At 42.0% G+C, this 15001-nt stretch overlaps 1 protein-coding gene across 4 annotated transcripts in view; it reads right to left on the reverse strand.

Moving 5' to 3' along the window:
- mypn (myopalladin) overlaps positions 1–15001 on the reverse strand; it is a 295631-nt gene that overhangs the window by 11642 nt on the left and 268988 nt on the right. For all 4 annotated transcript variants that reach the window (XM_060841844.1, XM_060841842.1, XM_060841843.1 and 1 more), the window contains 5 exons: positions 14754–14975; positions 14339–14488; positions 12567–12649; positions 9456–9579; positions 3307–3514 (listed from right to left, as the gene is read on the reverse strand). In XM_060841844.1, the coding sequence (XP_060697827.1) occupies positions 3307–3514; positions 9456–9579; positions 12567–12649; positions 14339–14488; positions 14754–14975 (787 nt within the window). The remainder of the gene's footprint in view (positions 1–3306; positions 3515–9455; positions 9580–12566; positions 12650–14338; positions 14489–14753; positions 14976–15001) is intronic.

A 15001-nucleotide genomic window follows, 5' to 3' on the forward strand; every position in this document is an offset into this window, starting at 1 on the left:
ATCCCACATGGACTCCAGACCATATTCAGACCAACCCAGTTTAGACCTGAAAAGGATACCCGGTACATACTACAAATACGAAAGCTTCAGAAATGGTTCTCCCTCTGGATCCTCCACTCTCGCAGCCTCACACCATCACCTACTCTCTCTGCAGTCAGCTCTGCCCCAGTTTAGGGCCACACACTCCCAGACCTGCAAAGGACCTCTGCTCAGAAGAATCCACACACTCAACAAACGTTTATTCTCCATTTTATCGGACATCAAGGAACGTAGCTATTCCTGATGAAGACTGAAACATTAACTCTCCTGTTCCTCGGATGTTGCCTGACCAGCTGTGCTTTTCCAGCACCACACTTTTTGACTCTGATCTCTAACATGAAGTAAAACCTGATGAGACACTGAGAGGAACTAACGGGAGTAGGGTGGAGTAGAAGAAGAGTAGCGAGGTGAAGAGTAGAGCATGTGGAGCGGGCAGCTCATGTAGGACCCATGCGATTTGTTTCTTTCTGGAGTTAGATAATATACTGATTAATTACACAGAAAATTCACAGAGTCTTCAGACATTCACAGGACTGTGTGTGTGGAATTGTACTCCGATAACGTCTGTTTAAGCTTGAGAAGGTATTAGGAATGTACACAATATTATGAAGTGAGTGGTAACTAGGCAAGCTACAGAGTAGGCCTTGAAGACAGAGGTTTCAATCATTGATGCAGCATTGCCCATCAATACGGTGTCTGCCTCTACTGCGAGTTTGGGTTCAAGATGATAAAAGGCAATCATTTCTGGATTAGAGGGGCCTGGGGAACATGCTAAGTAGGAACAGAAGTAGGCCTTCAGCTATGGAGATCATGGCAGATCTGACCCAGGCCTCAACTCCTCTTCCGTGTCAGCTCCTCGTAACCCACAACTACTCCACATTTCAAAAATATATGTACACTTTAAATACTTGCTGTGATCCAGCCTACACATAAATTTATTACTCACTGAGAGAAAAAAAATATTTTATTCATCAATTTTAAATTCTGTAACTATGTCTGCTAGTTCAAGATTTTCCCACTAGTGGAAATATCTTCATAACATCAACTCTGTCAGTCACCTTCAGAGTCTTGTATATTTCAATAACATCATTCCTCATTCTTCTGAGCTCAAATAAATGAAAGCCTAACCTGTTTCACAACTCTGTGAAGACACTCCCTTCATTCCTGAGGTCAGCCTATGAATGTACTTTGAACTGCCCTGAATGCCATAGACCTATTAGTTCATAGTATCCCTACAGTATGGAAGCAGGCCATTCAGCCCATCAAGTCCAAACTTCGAAGAACATCCCACCCAGATCCAAACCCTTATCATATCCCTGTAACCCTGCATTTCCCATGGCTAATCCACTGAGCCTACACATCCCTGAATACAATGGCCAACCCATCCAACTGGCACATCTTTGGACTGTGGGAGGAAACCTGTGCACCCTGAGGAAACCCATGCAGACACGGGGAGAATGTGCAAACGCCACACAGAAAATCACCCAAGGTTGGAATCAAACCCAGGTCCCTGGCACTGTGAGGCAACAGCATGCATGTACATGTGCATGCCTAGCTGAAATAACTTGCAAATTAAAATGTATCACTAATTTGAAAATAAAATTCTGCTTTCCAATTACACTGCACAGTCACTACACAGTGTGTTTAAGGTGACTAGACTCCATCTAATGACAGATGTCAGTTACTGCAGATTTCAGCTGAAGTCCCAGGACTGCCTGCACCAACCAACAACTGCCACTAGATGGAGGCCAAGACAGGAGCTAGCACAGAAGCCAGCAATGCAGAAAAGACGACCCTGAGGACAAGGGCAGAGAGTGAAAAAGGTCAGAGGCAAGGCTGGGAGCCAATGGCAGCAATGGGGGCAGAGAGATGGAAGGTGAGAGTGGAAGTGCTGGGCATAGGTCATGTGAGCAGACAGGCCGCAAACTGTAGATAATAGTTCAATTGGCAATGTTAAATTGATGTATACTTTTAATAATGTTAAAGCGAAACAATGTTGAGTGAGTCGATGTTAGGTGGGAACTTTGGGACAGGAAAGAACTGAGAAGGACAAACATGTTTGCAATGTTTTAGACACTGCTGGTTATCATGGGAAGAGCCATCACGGAGGTTATGGGCCACTGTTTTCATGTATCAGTCAAGATGAGAGTGGTGCTGGAAAAGCACAGCAGGTCAGGCAGCATCCAAGGAGCAGGAAAATCGACATTTCGGGCAAAAGTCCTTCATCAGGGATTCACTAGATGAAGGGCTTTTGCCTGAAACGTTGATTTTCCTGCCCCTGCCTGACCTGCTGTGCTTTTCCAGCACCACTCTCATCTTGACTCCAATCTCCAGTCTCTGCAGTATCCACTTCTGCTCCGTGTTCTTGTATACCCAATCCAACCTCCTGTAATCTCTTCTGACTTTACACATTTCTTACTTTTTTCTCTCTTCATCACAACCCAACATTTGAATCCTTCATTTCAGATAATAAAGAACTTTGCAGTCAGTGCAAAAAGGTGATGACGACAGTAAAGATGAGGTGAGCACTCAGTCTTACAGCTGTAACCACCTACTCAGAGAATGAGGTGATTGGGATAGAGGGAGGGGGATCTCTATGTGGTCAGACCCTGAGCAGAAAGCAAGGACAGCATAGCTCCCAGTTCACCAGAAAGTGAGGTTCCCATTAACTCTTCAGCAAGGACTCAGATGAGACTTTGATGAGTCAGGCTACAGAAGCAGGATAATGTTTGGACAGTTTACCAGAAAGCCTGTCCTCCAAGCAGCAAGGAGAAATCCACAGATATTTCTGCTGAGCTTGGAGCCCATTCCTTCCAACTGGACGCAGGTTATCGCCACCATCAATACACTTCACCCCACCATATTGGGTAATCTCAACAGTTTCCACTGCAGCACCATAACCATTTCCAGTTTGTGCAACCTGAATTCTGGATGTCTAGAGGATTTCAGGACATTTCAATAGGTCAGCAAGTTTGTGGAGGCATGGTGGGATCTGCTTCATGAAGCACAAACCTTGTTACCTCCATACGCCTTGCTGCTGAAACTGTACAATCTTCAGAGGTGCTCTCCAGACCAGGAGTTGCTGGAGGCTGTCCTGAAAGGTGCCCTCAATTGGAAGACAGCAAGTGTTGACTAGCCGTGCTGCAGCCAAAGGAGAATCCAATTTCGTCCTCTCGCAGTAGCGCCAAGGGACTGAGCGTCATTACCAAATGATCTGGTTTATCGGAAAATTACAGATCACTTGTAAATGTATAAATTATACTTTACCTACAACAGACAGCTCCAAGCTAAAGGAACTCTGTCCTGCTTTGTTTGTCGCAATGCATGTGTAAATCCCTGCATCTCCAGCCGTGAGGTGATCAATCAAAAGGGAGTGAATTCCATTCTCCCGCACGAGCATCTTATGCGTAGCATCTGGCAAGATGGGTTTACCATTCAGCAGCCACATGAGATCAGGATTTGGCAGCCCACTCACCTGCAAAAAAAGGGGATGTGTTTAATAAAAGGCAAATCTCTTAAATAATGAAGTGCTTTGTGAAGTTCATGAAAACTCACTCATTCTGACAAACTACAGCTTTTCAAATCAATATCCTTGTGATACACAAGTGAATCCTGGGGAGTACATGAGGATCTCACACTCACCAAGTGGGACCAGCTGAAACACACTGCTATGTTTGGGAGTATCTAAATTGAAGCCCCTGAGACACTATAATTATCTCTTCCCCCGAAACCAAGGAACAAGGATATCCTTGAAGTAATATGACAGCCAACTAGTTTAGATCTGGCTGGATCATTTATAGCAATACATGGTCCTGGTCTTTTCTGTTAAAACTGCTCAGCATTCCCAAACACAATGGAATGCAGATTTATGAACTACAAACCTTCAGGTTAAAACCTTTCCCTTATCTCCTCCATTCTGATTTACCAGTCTGAAGATCCACCCAGATCCACCCCCTCACCCTATCCCTGAATTTCCCATGGCTAACCCACCTAGCCTGCAAAGCCTTAGATACCATGAGCAATTTCTCATAGACAATCCACCAAACCCGCAGAGTTTTGGACTGTAGGAGGAAACCAAAGCACCCAGAGAAAATTCACACAGACACAGGGGGAACGTGCAAACTCCACACAGACAGTGACCCGAGTCTGGAATCGAACCTGGGTCCCTGGTGCCATGAGGCAGCAGTACTAACCACTGAGCCACCCATGGACTTCTTTGTCACTGAGACTGAGAGTTGACCTTTCCTTCCAAAACCCTGCTGTGGATCCCTCCCATTCCTCACCTATTATTTCCCCTCGATGATCATGTGAAAGCACAGCATTAGTGTTCACACACTGCTGAGGACTCTGAGCTCAACCCCACTGTTGCTAGGAAATCAGACTGTCCAACATCCAGTACTAACTGAGCAGAATGGCCCCCGCTAAAGTATTGGTTTGGGTTCCAGCTCCAAACTCTGAACCTTTACTCCATCCCTTTCTCTGATAACTCATTATGGCTAAACCAAACATTTTTTGTGACCTTTGTGTTATTTTTGATCTCCTGAGATGAGTTTCTGACCAGATATATGCATCATTAAAAGTGATTTCCTGCCCCTCAGTAACATTCCCCTTCGCAGTTGACCCCTACCTTATATCTTTGTTACTTCACAGTCAATTATTCCAACATATGCCTGGCCATGCCCCAATATTCTACACTCTGTAAACTGAGATAGATACATTTTTGTTAAGCAAAGGTATTAAGGGATGTGAATCAAACTCAGGTATATAAGATTAGGCCAGGATCAGCCATGACCTCATTGAAAAATGGAGCAGGCTTGATGGGCTGAATGGCCACTCCAGTTCCTATGTATTCTACAGTATCCTCTGCTCACTTGTCATCCCAATGCTTGCTGACCTACACTGAGTCCCGGCCAAGCAATATCTTGATTTTAAACATTAAACTCGTTTTCAAATCCCTCAATTTCTTTGTCCGTTCCTATACTCAGCTGCCTCACAATCCTGTACTTAATCAAATTCGGGCCTGTGAAACATCTCTGATTGTAATTCTTCCCTCATTGTCTTGTCCTCACAATCCTGAAGGCTTTTTATCTTCAGCAGGATATTTGTACCTGATGAGCCAGTACTTACGGTAGTACATGGAATGTAAGAATGAGACATGGGCAACGTACAACTCTGGCCCCAACCTCATAAGCGGATCCCGTGGCCCTCGGTCTGACCAAGTTTTATTTATCTTCAGTATCTTCTCAAGTGAGAAGATGACTTAAGATCCATTCTATTGTTGTAAAGATAAAAAGTAAAAGGACTTTTGCTGTTCAAAATGACAGAAAATGATAGCAACACTCAGCACCTGCAGAGAGAAAAGAGCCAGTCACCAGATGAGTTAATTATTTCTCTTTTCTTATTATAGATGGACCTACTAAATCAGTTTGTAAGCTGCAAAAGAACCTTTATTTATGCTTTTATTCAAAGCCCTGAAATTCTAACACCTAGAAATTGTGATGCTATCCTTCCCCGTGTCACTGTTTGTCAGCTAGTCTGCAGTTCTCAGCACATTGTTACTAACATATGATAATGCAATCTCCAAAGGTAATCTTCACTTGAACAATCTGCAAAACAATGCAAAGCATGCCTTTCCTTAGGCTAGGATAGTAGTCATAAGTTTTTTTTAACAAGTAATTTTAGAACAAGTTAGACCATGAACATCAGAAACTTCTTTGAAGTTTTGGAAATATATAGCACAAAAAAATGACAAAGGGAATGATTAATTTATCATCTGACTACAGGTTTTTTTTGCCAGAACATCTTTTCTCTTTTTAGGTACTAGGTATCACCATGATTGTCTGTTGTTATTTCAAACTGCTAATTTTAGAAGCTTTTTGTTACTGTCATTTCAAAAATAAGTGCAATCATGTGCTTGATGATAAAACAGAATAAATTTTCTGCTTGTGTATTTCTAACACAGTGTCTCAAAAAGCATATTTTCAGTAAATGTTGCACATAAGGGAGCCTTTGATTTACCATCTCCTTAAAATCAAACCTCTCATATAAACAGACAAAGAACTATTTCATATAAAGTATCATGAGAACACCATTCAGCAATTTCATATTAATACACTGTACTCTCTTCGCAGTACCTATACACAGCGTCTCACAAATAGCTCAGACAATTTGTCATGAGATACTAGAACGTGCACTCATTATTCTGTGACTGCCAATTCCAACTGTACAATTTCAACAATTCAATTTCTGACTAAAGCAAAGAGGTCACTAATTACAGCTTTGATGTTATTTGCTGTTGGTCATTTCCCTTTTCTGCTGGTCAAGATCTGAAACCACTTGAGGAGTGTCAGAGTATCTCTTTACCTTGTTAATATTCCACTGATTTGCAATGTACCAACAGAAGAGCTCAGCAATGAGAAAAGTCATGTCACAAACATTCTGGTTCCAAGGTTCGAGTTGATGTGGTGATCACTGCTGCACTAAAGTGCAGTGGATATTATTGGACTGGGTTTTACTGGATCTGCAGGAGTGGGGTAGTAGATGAGGTGTACTAAATGAGGAGTTGGTGGGTGGATGGGGCTGCTGTTGCCTTTTCACCATCATTGCATGAAGCTGGAGAGGAAGATAGAGGCTGCTCCTCCCACTCATAGTTATCGTACCACCAGCTGGTAGGTCCCTTCGCAGCTTGGGGAAGCTGCCTAATGAACCCTGGGGGCCTCCTTAGCAGCCCATAGGAGTAGAGACAGGTATTCGTCTAATGCAGAATTCTGTCAGCAAAGATCACACAGACACATGCATGCAATACATCACCTGCCTTCACCAACTCCATCCCAATCTCACTTAGTTGGCAGCTTGATTGGATTTCCCTGGATAATGGCCCCTTTAGCAAACCTTAAACTGTTGTTTCCAGGATTATCACTGACCTTATCTCCTCCGGAGTCATCCCCAGCTTCCCACCTCACAGTACCCCAGTCCCACACAGCCCACTCTTACCTTCTTCCCAAAATACACAATCAGGACCTCCCTAGTCAACCCAATCTTTCAGCTGGTACCTGCTCCACTGACCTTATTTCTTCCTATCTGACACTACTTTTCTCCCCTTGACCAGGCTCTTCCTGCTTCCATTTATGATCTTTCTGACGCTTTACAATGGTTCTGTAATTTCTGGTTTCCTGGTCCGAGCAGCCTCCTCCTCAGCACGATGTGCAATCCACCTATGCACCTACTCCCCAACAGGATGGTCCTGAGGCTCTCCCACTTCTTCCTTGGAAAGAGGCTGAAACTATTCCCATCCACTAAATCCCTTCTCTGCCAGCCTGAGACCACACTCAGAATATCGTCTACAGTTTTGGTCTGCATATCTGAGGATGGATGGTCTGGCTATGGAGGGACAGCAGTGAAGGTTTACCAGGTATGAGGAGAGTTGAATTGGTTAGCATTATATTCACTACAGTTCAGAAGAATGGGGAGGGGGATGCAATCTCACAGAAACCTATAATGAGACAGGGCAGACACAAGAAGGATGTTCCTGATGGCAGGGGAGTCCAGAACCTGGGTCACAGTCTGGAGATACCGGTTATGCCATTTAGGACTGAGTTGGGGTGAAATTTCGTCACTCTCAACTTGGTGAGCCTGCAGAAGTCACTACCGCAGAATGTAGTTGAGGCCAAATCACTGCATATTTCAGAAGGAGCTGAATGTAGCACTTGGAGCAAAAGGGCTCAAAGAATATTGGGGAAAAATGTGAACAGGTTGGGAGATTAGCCATGATCGTATTGAATGAGAAGGAAGGCTCAAAGGTCACTTGGTGTATTCCTACTCCTATTTTCTATGTTTACCCTAGGCTTGCTGCAGAAGTCCAGGGAAGCCCAATATAAGCTACAGGAGCAGCAGCTCATTTTCTGCTGAGGCATTTCACAGCCTTCAGGTCTCAACATTGAATTCAACAACTTCAGACCGTGGCATTTCCTTTCACTTTGATTACATGCCCCAGCAGAGTTTACCTACTTTCTACTATTCATATCCACCTCTTCCATATCTTTATGTATGCTCCCTCATTAGCATTCCCACTGACTTTCAGTTTGGGGATCCTCAGCATCTGTCCCACTTATTTCTGCTGTCCCTTTGTCAACAGCAAAAACAGTATCAATGGCCAGGCCTCTTCAGCTCCAAAGAAGAGTCTTCAAGAACTTGAAGACAATAAAAACTTCCAAAGAAGATCTTGAAATGTTAACTCTTTTTCTCTCTGCACAGTTGCTGCCAGACCTGCTGAGTTTCTCCTCCACTTCTGCTTTGATTTCAGTTCTCCACCATTAACACCATCTTACTTTTATTTACCTGCCAGGCTGGCCCTGGCAACCCCAATCTCACTTCCCTTGCAGTGATAGCTCCTGGGTTTTGTCTCTTGTCCCACAGAGTAGCGGGAGCCTGACTGCAGCTCAACATAAATCCCTTAAGGCCTCCTCAAACAGCCATGGCAGGCTCATCTGGTCCATCACTGGGATCACTACTGCTCTGACAGAATTCACATCGGAATCCTCTGCATCCGTGGAGGGGCTGCAGAGGAGGTTCACCAGGATATTGCCTGGGTTGGAGCTTTTCAGCTCTATAGGGAGGCTGGTTAAGCTTGGGCTGTTTTCCTTTCGGGCAGCGAAGGTTGAGGGGGACCTGATTGAGATGTTTGAGATTATGAGAGACATGGCAATGTGAATAGAAAGCAGATGTTCCTCTTGGTTGAAAGGTCAACAGCAAGGGGGGACACTTCCAAAGTGAAAGGCAGGAGGTTTGGAGGGGGCTTGGGGAAAGAAATGTTCACCCAGAGAGTGGTAGGGGTCTGGAACACACTGCCTGAGAAGGTAGGTGAGGCAAGAAACTTCACAACCTTAAAATGCATTTGGATGGGCACTTGAAGTTTCATAACCTTCAAGGTTATGGGGCTAGTGCAGGAAAGTGGGACTCGTGTAGGTAGCATATTTTTTGGCAGTTCAGACTCGATGGGCTGAAGGGTCTCTTCTCTACTGCATGACCCTATGATTCTGTGAATCTATGAAGTTTCCTTCCTCAACATCAATCTTTCAGTCACAGAAATACTCCTGAATTTTACAAGAATACCAAGAAATACTTCTCAAAGAACAATAGAGGCAAAATAAGCTCAAATGCAAGTCCCTTAATCTTCAAAATAATTACTAATTTGTTGCTAGTTTGTATTGAGTTAAATCCTCTTTCCTTGAAAACTTGACCAGACAACAAGCGTCGATTGTTCATTGAAACAAACATCTTTGTAAAATACCTGGGGTTTCTAACTCCTAAAATGTGAAACAACAGAAAAAAGCAATACAATGATACATTGTAGGCAAGAGTTGTTCGGTCTTGTTACCCGCGTCATTCTGATCTGAGCTGTAATTTGTACTCTGTACCTTGCAATCCAATCGGCAAATCTGACCTTCATGGGCAATCATGTCACCAGGAGCCTGAAGAAAATGGGGACAGAAGAAACCCTCCTGTACAGGTTCTTCTCTCTCGGACACACGTGACCTTGTCCTGTCATTTAATAAATCACAAATTAAATCACTGTGGACAATTACATGTTATTCATTTGATGTCTGCCTCAGTAAAATGCAAGATGAGAAATATGCTGTCAAATATAAAAAATAATGCAGTGTGAACATTAGTCCCAAGAAAAGCTTTAGTCATATACCATTATTTTTGACTTGTTGGGTCAGTGTGAAGTTTATTTCCTAACTTAAATTATTGTAAGCATTACCTATTTTTACTTTTTACCGACGGAACATTATTTCATCAATTTGATTTTTTTTCTCAGAACTATGAATCTCAGTTTCTAATTCCAGCCAGCTATCCATTTTCGTTGTTGGTACTGTTTATATCTTTTGTACATCTCATCAACTGCTTGTCTTTGGAGGATTCAGAAGTGGCATTCTGCAATTTTTGTGGGAAAAAAAGACATTGAGGAGAAGAAACGAAAACAGAATTATAACAAGGCCTGTCACATCAGTGCCAGCTCTCTGCAAGCGCAATTCACCTAGAGCCCACTGTCTTGCCATTTATCCTGAAGACCTGTAATTCTTCACTTTTCAGATAATGACCCATTTTTGTTATGAAAACCCTGATCTGACCCAACCACATTGCCAGACCACATTTCAGATCCAAACCACTTGCTGCATAAAGGAGTAATTCCTCGTGACACATTACTTCTTTTGCCAATCGTTTTAAATTGGAGTCCGCAGCTTATCCTTCCATTAATAGGAATAAAATATTTAAATATTGGAGATAAGTGACTGAAGACAGAAGAGTTACACTTCAACTGTGAATCCTTATATTCACGTATAAGATTTAGCACATTGATCAAGGTTTTGATGTAAGATGGGGATGGTAGTTTTTTTTCATTTAATCTGACTTGAGGGCAGTAAGAAACAGAAACACTTGGCGACATGTATCTAAGAGTTATAGATACAGTCTTACAGCACAGAGACAGGCCAGTGCTATGTGACAAAATATGTGGGGGATGGAGGGGGGGAAGCAGAGGCAAAATGGAAAACAGGGGAGAAGGGTAGCAAAGAGGGAAGAGGAGAGGAAAAAGGTGATGAGAGAGTGGGGAGCGAGAGAAAGAGAGACAATAAAGAAATAAGAGGTACAGAACAGTGAAAAAAAATTAAAAAAGATAAACAAAATAAATGCTATAAAATTATCCGAAGTTGTTGAATTCAATGTTGGGTGGTTTACTCTTTGGAGGGTCGGTGTGGAATTGTTGGGCCAAATGGCTTCACTGATTTGACCAAAGGGATATGGGCTGGGTGCTGGCAGGTAGGACTAGGTTAGGTTGGGATATCTGGTCGGCATGGTCGGGTTGGATCGAAGGGTCTGTTTCCATGCTGTACATCTCTATGATTCTATGATGTCAAGCCTCTTGAGTGCTTTTGGAGCTGTACTCATCCAGGAAAATTGAGATTATTCTATCACTCCAGATGTCTGCCTCATAAATGGTGAACAGGTATTGGGGAGATGGGAGGTGAGTACTTGCACAGAATCCCCAGTGTCTGTCCTGCTACATTATCTATATGGTCAATGGTAATTTACAGAATGTTGATTGTGGAAGATTCAGCATTGGGAATGTCATTGAAAGTCAAGGGCAATAATTAGATTCTCTCTTGTTCAGGTTGATCATTGCTTGGCACCTGTGTATTGCAGATGGTACTTGCCACTTATCAACTCAAATCTGGACACAGTGAACGTTTTGCTAAATGTGGACATATGATGCTTCAAATCTGAACACTTGTAAATAATGTTGAACACTGTACAGTCATCAGTAGAAATGCCAGATCAAGACTGCAATGCAGTTGTGAGCTGAATGGCTCTTGTGGAACTCAAACTATGTCAGCAAGCAGGTTTTGCTGTGGTGCTCGACATCACTGTCAACAACCCCTTCCATCACTTCACTGATAGATTGAGAGTGGACTGATAAGGCAGTTTTTGTCCAGCATTTTGTGTATCACACATAACTGTCAATTTTTCATGTTGCTGAGTAGTTGTACTGGAACAGCTTGGCTAGGACCTGACTCACTTAAGTGTTCAGTACTACTGCTGTAAATTCTCTGAATAAAATGTGGTTAAACTTTGGTACAATTGGAGTTCTGGATGTAAATTGGTTGCAATATGAAAGCATAGCAGTGGGTTATTCTTGACAGGAGTCACGGAGAAGCCTGTGTTGGAGCTGTGAAATCCAGTGTTATGAGGTCCATAAAAAAACTTGGATGTTCACTGAGTCTAAGGCTAATGGAAGAACCTTCAGGAGATCTTGTACCTGGGAGAACAGCTGGAACACTGATGAGAAATTGGACTGCTTTCTGGAGTGTGAGGTATATTGTTGATTGAAGAAAAGTGATCAAGATTTGAGGTGGTATGCAAATTTTTGGGGTGAAATAAAACGTATAACTGAATCTATCACACATGTCTTTCAAGTAGTGGTGTCAACTTTGTTTAATTTCTGTGCTATACAATAAAGGTTGTTTTTATTTTTAAAAATATTGATCTTGTCGCATAGTTCTGTCAATTATTTGTGTTTAGATTTCTTTTTTGAACATTTAATGACTCCTATTAGCATCATAAAAAGAGGGAAACATAAATAACACAATTAGATGGCGTTAAAAATACAAATTAATCATGATTAAATTGTACAGTATAGCAGACACGTGGGGCTGAATAGCCTCCTCCTGTTCTTTTGTTGAAACATGTACAAGGGTTTATATATTCAAACTGCAGCATGTCCAGAGTTAACTAAATCTCCTTTCAGGATCTTCATTGCTGTTGTTATGACTGCCACAACATTAACCCATGTTAAAACTGTGAGTCAATGTTCAAAATGGCTTCATTTGTCATTGAATGTAGCAGATGTTGATATATTATTGATAAGTTAATGTACCCAAAAATGCCTGATAATTTATGACAAAGCAAATGTAAACCCAAAGAACAGAATAAATAGGTTGGATATCACAACTCAAAGGCAAACAAACCTTTTGCTCTGAACTGACGGTATTATACGACCACGTATTGGAGTATTCTGTACCAAGAGATGACCAGAGGAACTGTTTCTTCCCTATGTGAAAGACAACAGTTTAAAAATTCACAATATGTTTAGTTAAATGACGTATTACAGTAAAAATGAATTGGATCCACAACATTGCATTCAATCTAAAGAGTATTTCACCCAGAATAGCCTATATTTATCACCTAGCCTGCAACACTTGCCCTCATAAAGCCTGATATCTCTCATTTTCACTGTTTCTTATGGGATTCAAGCAATCTCCTACTGGAGAAACCACTTAGAAAGTGTAGGCACATGACTCATTTGTCATGGGCTGCTTTCTCTCCCTTGGGGAGAGAAACAGGAGTAGGCCATGTACCTTATCCGGCTTATTTATGTAGCAAGATGATGTTGTGCACGTGTTAAGGTACTTGCAACTAATGTAAAGTGTTCCACAATTTGACATCTCCAGATTGGCTTTCAGACTACTGCCCTGGGTCATACAAGACAAAGAGATCTGGAAATGCTGGATCTCTCAGAGATCATTCATTTACGTTAAGACTTTTACTATGCCATGCTTTGTGTATTGCAGGAAACAGTAGCCGTGCTTTGTGCAGTGCATTTCAGTGTCAAGATTAGAGTGGTGCTGGGAAAGGCAGCATCCGAGGAGTACACTAGAGTATAATATTCCCAGATATTTATATCCCTTTACAAATTACTCCAGAAGCTAAAGATAAAGGTAAAGGTGAGCCTGTTTTTCTGATAGTGTTGGTGGATTATCCAAAATAATTTATCCATACTCTTTCGTTAGCAGCAATCACAAAGTCTCCAGGAGAGGGATTGTGTATGAGCAACAATTTGTTAGAGAAAATGTGACCCATTAAGAAGTGAGAGGGAAATCTAAAGATTAACCCAAACATGAAGAAATGTCAGGCAAAGGCAACTATATAAAGCTTAGAATTTATACATACACTCAAAGTTCGTGAGAAGATTTGTAGCTCGGGTGCTCGTTGTTGTGGTTCTGTTCGCCAAGCTGGGAATTTGTGTTGCAGACGTTTCGTCCCCTGTTCTAGGTGACATCCTCAGTGCTTGGGAGCCTCCTTTGAAGCGCTTCTACGTTTCCTCCGGCATTTATAGTGGTTTGTATCTGCCGCTTACGGTTGTCAGTTCCAGCTGTCCGCTGCAGTGTCCGGTATATTGGGTCCAGGTCGATGTGCTTATTGATTGAATCAGTCGACTAGGACAACACTACTATTATAGGACAAGCCAAACAGAGAATAGCCAGGGAATTCCTAGAGGCAGGGCATTCATCCACAGATTCAATCAATAATTCACATCGACCTGGACCCAATATACCGGCCACTGCAGCAGACAGCTGGAACTGACAACCGGAAGCGGCAGATACAAATCACTACAAATGCCAGAGGAAACATCACAGATGTGCTTCACAGGAGGCTCCCAAGCACTGAGGATGTTATACATACACTATATAGAACTTAGACAAGCTCATGGATGGGGTGGGGGTGTGTTGATTGCTAAATGGCCTCAGAGTATAACTACAAATGGGCAGATGTTGATCAGGGATCAGGAAAATAGGATATCCTCATCTCAACATAATTCACTATTTGAACAGGCACAATTCACATTTTTCAAAAAACTTGTTATTATTTTTATTATTATTATAATACAATGATGCAGATTACAACATAAACAGAAGAACTGAGAAATTATACATTCTGGTTAGAAGATTCTGATGCTTACCTGGGGATTTACCGCCATAACTGTGTAGTTTCCGTCATCATCATTAGTGGCTGATTCAATATACAGTGAACATGAACCATCACCATCACGCTTCATCTTAAAATGCTCATTCTTCTTGGAAATCTGTTTTCCATCTTTAAACCAGTATACCTTGAGTTATAAAATAGAAGAGCTAATTTGGAAACTTGTATGATTGGCATTTTTGCAGCAAGTCTTTTAACTAACAGCATTTTCAATTGTTCAGACATGTTACGCAGCATCTTGGGGATGGATGGGATTTGAACTTGGACGATCTGGCCCAGAGATCCCATTATAGCAAATATATATTTACATAAAATATATCAAAAACTCTAGCAAGCATTGTGGGAGCTGGGTCCCACATAATGTTAATAAACATGGATCATAAAAAGTTTACTTTTGGCACTGGTATTCCCACAATTTTGCAGCTCATTGTCACTGGCGATCCTTCAACCACTCGAAAATGTTTGAGTTTCTTGTCAAAGATTGGAGCAATGCACTTCCCGGTAGGAATATCCTCATGTTGTATTTCATCATCAGATTCCTCCACAGGGGTTCTCTCCAAGCGAAATTCAATTTCATTCATAAGTCTTTGTTCAAAGTTGGACACCTTGTATTCCTAGAAACAGGGATGACCTGTACACA

This window comes from Hemiscyllium ocellatum, chromosome 22, assembly GCF_020745735.1.
Source record: "Hemiscyllium ocellatum isolate sHemOce1 chromosome 22, sHemOce1.pat.X.cur, whole genome shotgun sequence".
NCBI classification, from domain to species: domain Eukaryota; kingdom Metazoa; phylum Chordata; class Chondrichthyes; order Orectolobiformes; family Hemiscylliidae; genus Hemiscyllium; species Hemiscyllium ocellatum.